The following is an 8,430-nucleotide window of genomic DNA, read 5'->3' on the forward strand; positions in this document are numbered from 1 at the left end:
TTCCTCTACCTATTTTTCTCTTCCCACCACCACTTTTTTAATACCGGTATTAAAGTAATATAAATAAAAACGTGCAGCACTTAATTTGCGTCACCTCAAAGAGAGAGGCTAATTTTTTTTCATTTAAATATCTTGCATAAAGTTTTCCCAGGACTGACAACAGACCAATTCGCCTATAATTGACAGGGTTACCCACATTTTTTTTTAAAAAAAAGAGAACTAAAGATAAATTGGGCAGATCCTTACTTTGGTTTCCTCATCGTTCATCCAATCACTAACCAGACGCTGATAGATGGGGATGACAGGAGCACAGAGCTGGGCCTCAGTCTCTCTGGGGAATGAGCACATTTTCCAGTTTTTATAGTAAAAGTTTATGGCAGTGCAGAAAGTTTCCATAACTGTGAATGAAATGGAAAGAAGCAAAATGCCTGAGGTGGTTTTCTTGGGGAAAAAAACTACTTTGTGTCGTACAGTCGTTCATTCACAATAGGATAACCAGGGAAATTCATTCATTCATTCATTCAAATTTGCATGCTGAGCCTCTCACCAATAAGGCAACAAAATGTACAATATGAAATGTCACTGCTAAATTATTAACTATTTGCCTTCTCTTGCAGCAAGGCTCTTTTTTCTCCAGTTTCTTTCATCTGATTTGCATCTTAAATCTTTGGGTTTTTGTTGTTTTCATTTCCATGTACACAAATTAAAATCTGGGCAACCTGCTGGCACGAGGCAGAGGACATATCGCTAATATTGCTAATGGTATTTGTTATTATTATTAATGCTGGTATTTATCTTACGCACATGCTCCCAGACCAGCATGAGATTATGTAAACCAAGAGAAAAAGGAATGGTTGACTTAGGTCTGAATCAGTCTGAAAATTCACCCCATTGTATGTTTTTGTTTAAATATATGTTAATAGAGACTAGATTATCAAGCAGAAATTCACACACTTTAGATATGTGGTACAAGTTGATGAAAGACTAGAACAAATGGCTATGCTTGTCAAGGCTGGCGGCATTAGAAGAACAGGAAGCCAATAGAATAGATGGCTGAGATCAGGCATATAACTGGAATGTCTCTGGAATAGTGCCAGATTGTCACTGGGGGACAAATCAAAATGAAGGGCATTTTCCATACTTTTACTAAGACTTAGGTAAGAGTCTATAGACCCACCTAACTGTTAATTTGCCTTCTAACACAGAGGCCCCCAACCTTTTGAGCATCAGGGACTGGTTCTGTGGAGAGAAATTTTCCTGTGGACCAGAGTGGGTGCGCTTTCATCCCGCAGATGGGGCTTTGCTTGTTTACGTGGACTGGTTTCTGGCACGCCGTGGCCCGGGGGTTGGGGGGCCCTGTCCTAACAGACTCTCTTCTAGATTATTTTCCTTAAATTCTGCAAATTCTACTTGAAATAGTTCCTAGGGGAAAAGTCAGGTTAATTATTTTTCATTAACCGTTAGCTATTAGAGTAAATAGACTAATTAACACTAAACACTAAAGAGAATTAACACTAATGGTGGATCCCAAATCTGAAAGGATGCATCTTAACATTTAAGAAAGAAATGGCCATATAGGCTAAATGAAAAAGGGAAATAATGTTCTCACTTACCGTAACACACCGCTTCCTTCATATGGCTTATCATGGGCATCCTTAGAATCATTCTTATATACACAAAAGTTAAAGACAAAAATGGGACACACTTAAGTGCTGCAAGAATGAAAAAAACATACATATGTGTGTTAGATGAGCAAAGCAACCATGGGAAAGCCCAACGGTGCTTTTTTCACAAGGCAACTGGACTTTCTTGTTTTTCTTTGAAGACATTTCATTTCTCATCCAAGAAGCTTCTTCAGCTCTGGGTTCACCTTTGGGACAACCATGACCTGAATGATCGAAAATCTCCATAGGCAACCATGGGAAATGTTATCTCCTTATTCCAGATAACTTCTTCCAACTAGTTGCCCATTCTAAGGCATTTGCTAATTGATTCAGCCAACTATCAGGCTACATAAATACAATATATGTTAAACTGCTATATTGTTCCATGTTAGATGTGTTAGACTGCTATATTGTTTTCTTTTTATACTGACAGGTGACAGTGAGGGTGAGGAGGAGGAGGAGCAGCAATCTTGCCAGTTTGAAACAGAAGAACGGAGCTGGAAGCTTGATGTCACATTGCCTAGAGCTTCCTCAAACCTGATGATGTTCTTGGTCATTACTCAAATGTTGCTGCCTGACATCCCATAAAAATTAACTAATTACTTGAAAATACCAGGAATCAATGCTTTTAAAATAATGATTGTAAGAGCCAGAAAAAAAAAGAAAAAAGGCTAGAGAAAGTAATAAAAAGGCTACAGAGAAATTAGAAGAGTCATCCAGAAATTAAATAGGGTCTAGAATGACAAAGACCACTGCACGAATTTCCCTTTTGATTTAGTACATTGCATATTTGGCTTCAATGTTTGACCTATACGTATAGATACTTTTTAATCAAAATAAATTTAATTCTTCTATTGCATAAATGTTGAGCAACCATTTGGTCTATATCACTCTGAGTTTGACTCTTATGGGAGCGGGAGGTTTAAGTGAAATGTTAATGTTTCTACTGAAATGTGTCTCACTCATAAGCTGTACCTCACAGGATTTGGTTCAGATCATTCCTTGGGACCAGTTTGCACAGCATATTAGATCACTACCGTAATTCTCCAGCCCTACAGAGAAAGGCTCAGTTCCTGCTTGAAACAAAACATCCAACAGTGAAGGAAGAACTGCTAAAGGATGTTATACCATAGTGAGATGCCAGGTTTCCCAGAGTGGTCAGTACCATGTGGTGCGGGAGCATCCCAGTCTTCATATTCCTTTGAAGTTCATACATGACATCATTGAAATGAGAGTTGGCCAGAGCTAGAAGGATCATGCTGGCTTGGACACTGATTTTCAGAGGCACTTCCTACAAAGGTGGGGGTGAAAATAGGAATTATTGTCATTCAATAATTTCAGGACCATTAAAATGAGGTTAGGTCTCAATTAATAAGGAGGGTATATTTTAGTATGAACTGGATAGAACAGTGCTTGGAGGTTGTTGGGATTTTTAAAACAAGTTTTATTGGTTTTTTCAGTTAAAATCTACATATTTAGAAAGCATCATGATGATTGGGTAATCAGAGATTCAGTAACAGAGTTTTCAGTATATAATTTACGTTACATTATCAAAACATCCTTCTCAATTTCCCTTAACATTTCATACAACCAGTTTAAACTAGTAAATTTCTAGAAATAGCATGGTCAGTTGAAAAATTTGTCAATTCAATTTCACTGAAATATATCTATGTCCTGTTATTAAAGTTTACCTAATTTTAATTTTAATTATATTATTCAAATTTAGCCTTTAACATCCCAAATAATATTCACAACCCAAATTTCCCTTATTTCATTACATCAAAAACAACAACAACAACAACAACAACAATAATAATAATAATAATAATAAACCTTTATTGTCAAAGTACAACATGTGTACATTGAGATTAGCTGAGCCTCCCCCCCCGTGCTCTCTCCCCCCAACACACATCTAACATGTATGCAGTGGTTGAGTAGCTATGTTCTACCTAATAAACATTGTCTGTTTCACATCCTAATACATCACACGTTACTGACAGAACCACAGTCTATGTTTATCAATCTACAACTTATACACAACCAGATTCTGTTTTAAATTTTAGCTAATTCTTAATTCTTAAATAGAATAATCAAATGTCTTTTAACATCAAAAGTGGGATCTTTCCGTTATGTCAGTGCACAAATTATAATGTGTAAAATAAGCCTAATAGATACATAAACACATTCTAGTTCTATCTCATAAACATTTTCTATTTTAGATCCTGATAGATCACTGATTACTAAAAGGATAACCTTTAATGGTTCTCTAAGAACTCACTTTTTAAATCTAACTCGGGCTTTCTTTTTTTGCCAATCAGGTTTCCAAACCAAGGCCTTTGAATTGCCAGATAGGTGTCCCTTCACTCCAATACATATTATTTGAATTGAAGGAGGCCATCTAACCATCAGTGATCCACAAAAACCAAACCATTTGTAATCATTATGTTGTTGCCCTGTTAGTTCTAGTCTATGTATTTGCTCTAAAAACTTTATCTTCAGTTCGGTCTGGATTCCTCTTCCATCCGGGTTCATCTGCTTTAAGTAGAGAGTCTTATCCAGTTTTGTAAATAATGCTTGGCTATCCAAGCTTTCAGAAAACTGTCTTTGTTGATCTTCCACATCCTCTATGTTAGTATCACTATCTTGTACACAGTATACTTCTAAAGTTATAGGCTTTTTTGATAGAGTCAAAAGTTGAGTATTAAGTTTTCCCATAGTTTGTTGTTGGTCTTTAAGGTTATTTGCTAAAGTGATAGTTCCTTGTACTTTTAGAGTTGTCAGTTCTTTGAATAGTTGTTGCTTATATTCCTCTGTCTCAATAGTAATATCTTCCAATTTTGTTATATTCTGAAGTATAAATTCTTTAGTTGCAATCTGGGTTTCAATTTGTGACTTAAGGTTGGCATGTAAATTATTAAATCTCAGTGACTCTGTAGATTGTTTCAAGTATGAGGTTATAATCAAACAAGTTTTGTGGCTGATCCTTCTTCATTTTGTAATAATTATAAATAGCGCTTGGTGGAGGCTATGTTTGAAACAAAAATCAGTAAGAGTCCACCTCCACAAGTCTAAGCCAAATTCATCTCCAGCTGTTTCAAGTTTTTATCTTAATGCCAAGGTCAGTCCAAAATATAAGCAAGACTGTTTGCCAATAGTATTCACTAGATATCCCCAGAATCCTTTTCAGACAGTATCTTTTTATTTATTTCTCTTTTTTGGTCCCCTTTTTTAGACTAATACGTAGAATAGTCCATTTCTGTAAATATAGGAACTTTGGGCCAAAAGTAGAAAGGCAGTAAGTTCAATAAATCAGTATAATTTAGTAGAAGGCTGTTTCTTTTCTCTCCCAATGTAGACAAAGGCCGCTCTTAAGGAGGGTGGGGAAAAAATCCCTTCCCTCTCTCCTCGTAGGGGGAAGCAAATTCAGAAAGATTTTGACAGGGAAAGTAGACAATTAGGAAAAGAATAATGCAATTTTCACCCAGTTTTCAAGTGCTTTCAATTGCTTTGTTGTGCTTTTGGCTTCGGCAGGAAATGGCTAAATGATGGGCCATGGAAGTGGCCGATCCTTTCTTCTTCGGTTCGGAGAGTAGCTTCAAGCTGATGGGAGGGCCGCTGCCCTTGTGCCACTGACTGGAGAGACCTCTCCCCCACTCATCACCCCTCCAGGGCAACTTTCAACCCCTTTACAGGGGCCCCCGATGAAGAAATTCAGGCAACACGAGGAGGAATTCCCTCACATGTCTGGGAATACCGAAAGTCCAGAACCGGAAGCCCGTGCTTGGAGGTTTTTAAGAAGAGATTGGACAGCCATTTGTCTGAAATGGTATAAGGTCTCCTGCTTCAGCAGGGGGTTGGACTAGAAGACCTCCAAAGTCCCTTCCAACTTTGTTATTCTGTTATAGGTAGTCCCTGACTTACGACAGTTCATTTAGTAACCATTTAAAGTTACAACAGCATGGAAAAAAGGGACTTATGACTTTTTCATACTTATGTCTGTTGTAACATCCCCATGGTCACATGATCCATATTCAGAGGTTTGGCAACTGATCATATTTATGACTGTTGCAGACTCCCAGGGTCATGTGATTACCTTTTGCGACCTTCTGACAAGCAAAGTCAAAGAGGAAGCCAGTTTCACTTAACAACTGTGTTACTGACTTAACAACTGCAGTGCTTCACTTAATAACTGCAGCAAGAAAAAACTCACTTAACAAATGTCTCAGCAACAGAATTTTTTGGCTCAATTGTGGTTGTAAGTCAAGGACTACTTGTATTCTATTAAATGAATGAAAAGAAGAAGCTAAACATAGAGCTGCCATTTTCAATGGTAATCTCTTACCTTTTCTATAGTCTAAGAGGAAGCTTCTTGTGCTAAAAGAAGTTAGAAGCTTCTTTTAGTACAAGATCAGTCCAAGAGTGATGAAAACAGTTTTCCAGATAAAGTGTGCTATAAAGCAGGGGTCCCCAAACCCTGGTCCATGGACCAATACCAGGCCACAGCATGCCAGGAACTGGTCCACACAAAAAAGCAAAGCCCCATCCATGAGATGCAGGCAGCACACAAAACCACACCCCTTCTGTTCTGCAGAAAAAACTCTGTACATGGAACCAATCCCTGGCGCCCAAAAGGTTGGAGACCTCTGCTATAAAGCCTTTGACTCACCATGCTGTTGATTTTATGCAACAGGCCTTACCTCATTTACCATCTCTTGGGCCAAAATATTGATGGCCAACTTGACATTAAGTTTCCCAACCATCATGCTGATGTCTTGAGCAGCTTGCTCAGCATTCTGCAGGCATTCCAGACAGGAGTAGATGTAATCATAAATCTCTGAAAGAAGAAGAATTTGGAGTGTCACCCTTGAAGAGGGCCTTATTTGCCTGTAACAAAGCTCCATAACAGTATTATTTATAACCTGTTAGACAGTTTATATCATCAGAATTATGACTCACTTCAGAACATGTTGAACTGACATAGAGATGCAATTTATGATATGATGTTTCTGTGAGTTCACCGGAGCCAATGTTTCTTCACTAAGCCTTCTTTTTCTAACTTGGCATCTTGATACACTGTCATAGTCTGCTGGGATATTTAAACTAGCCTTCGGTTCAACATATCCAGAAGATTCCATATTGAGGAAAGTTGGTTTAAAACATTGATATTTGTGCCTTTTACTGTAAAGTTTTTATTTTTTAAAAAACAACAACAACCATATCCCAAGATTCAATTTGCCCTGAGATGAATTCTCCATTGTTCTTATTATGGAATTTTATTCACCCCTGAAATGCCACCCAAAATATTAGTTTAAGAAGGAAAAACAAGGGATTTTCTTCAGAATCAGAGCAGAGTAATAAAATCACCATCCTCAGTTTAATCAGCAGAAGCAGTCTTGGTAAGTAATGTCAGAGTAAGTTAATTCCAGCAGTCCTCCAGAACGATGCCAACAAGCACTGCCAAAAAAAGTTTGTTTTCATTATCATCTGCATCATTTCAAAAGATGGCAAGTGAACATATATTTAGTAGGCATCAGAAAGTCATATTAATGTCTGTAAAAGAGTCACTGGAGATGAAAGTGTTAATGTTGTATTTTTGTTTGGATTCATCAGTCTTCAGTGCAGTGTCATTTATAGGAAATGCAACTCCAAAAGCTTTGCTTCTTTCTACTGTTTATTCTGTGGATCACTAGAGGAACAGGGACAATGTTAAAGGAACTCAGAGCACCTACTGAGCCATCTCACCACAAAGGGATTAGCCTGCCTCACTCATCATTGGAGGGAGCTTGTTGTGAATACTATCTGCTAAGGAATTTCATCTGGCAGAATCCAGGAGAAGAGCCTTTTCCACTGTGGCCCCTGCCCTGTGTAATGTTCTACTGCCAGAGGCTAAATCTGCTCTTGTCCTCCTGGCCTCAAAATTTGGTTTGGCCTGTTGGCTTGAGGTCCCAATGGGGACACTCCTTGCTGGAGATGATCATCTTGCCATTGTGTTGCCCATCTTCTTGGTTCCAATTTTTATATAACTCTTTTAATTCTAATTGTTTTTATATTTATCTTTCTGTAGTTTGTAAGGCACCCAGAATCTCCTTATTGCTCAGATGGGTAGGATTATAACAATAACAATAATAATAATAATAATAATAATAATAATACCCCCAGTGAGGCCCTACCTTGACATGATTGTGGGGCTTGTGTACTCTGAGGAAGATGAGAGCTATGCCAGAGGTTCAACCATACTGGACAGGTCTCATCAGAGGAGTCAAACAAAGTGTCTCTCCCATAAAAAAATATGGTGAGATGTAAACTTCAGAAAGCCAAGAAGAATAGGGGGCAGAGAGCTACTGCAAATCCACCAAACTGTAGAAGAAGAAAAATGAAGTTTGAATGACTATGTAAATCAAAGTACAGAAAAAATGCTGCAGGCTGTAAAAACAGAGAGCATTATAAAAGTAACAGAAACAAAGGCAGAATATAAGGAAAAATGGCTGGATGACAGATTAAATAGATGGAAAACCAAAGCTTTGCATGCACAGCATTTGAAAAACATTGAACGAAAATGTGATAACAACTTGACATGGTCATGGCTTAAGATGGGAACCATCAAGAAAGAAATGGAAGGCTTAATACTGGCTGCTCAAGAACAAGCACTACAAACTAATGCCATGAAAGCAAAGATACAAAAATCCAAATTGCTGACTTTGCAACAACAAAGTTGAAACTGTTTCACATTTAATATGTGAGTGCAGCAAAATTGCGCAAACTGATT

General features: G+C 37.7%; 1 protein-coding gene across 1 annotated transcript in view; it reads right to left on the reverse strand.

Annotated features, from left to right (window-relative positions):
- LOC310632391 (maestro heat-like repeat-containing protein family member 2B) overlaps window positions 1–6,728 on the reverse strand; it is a gene marked incomplete at both ends in the record, with an annotated part of 117,473 nt that extends 110,745 nt beyond the window's left edge. The window contains 5 exons of the mRNA XM_083349593.1: window positions 247–398; window positions 1,614–1,712; window positions 2,793–2,955; window positions 6,362–6,498; window positions 6,722–6,728. Coding sequence (XP_083205719.1) covers window positions 247–398; window positions 1,614–1,712; window positions 2,793–2,955; window positions 6,362–6,498; window positions 6,722–6,728 — 558 coding nt within the window. The remainder of the gene's footprint in view (window positions 1–246; window positions 399–1,613; window positions 1,713–2,792; window positions 2,956–6,361; window positions 6,499–6,721) is intronic.
- Between the last annotated feature and the right edge of the window lie 1,702 nt (window positions 6,729–8,430).

The sequence above is a fragment of the Vipera ursinii genome, assembly GCF_947247035.1.
Source record: "Vipera ursinii genome assembly, chromosome: 1".
Taxonomy (NCBI): Eukaryota; Metazoa; Chordata; class Lepidosauria; order Squamata; family Viperidae; genus Vipera; species Vipera ursinii.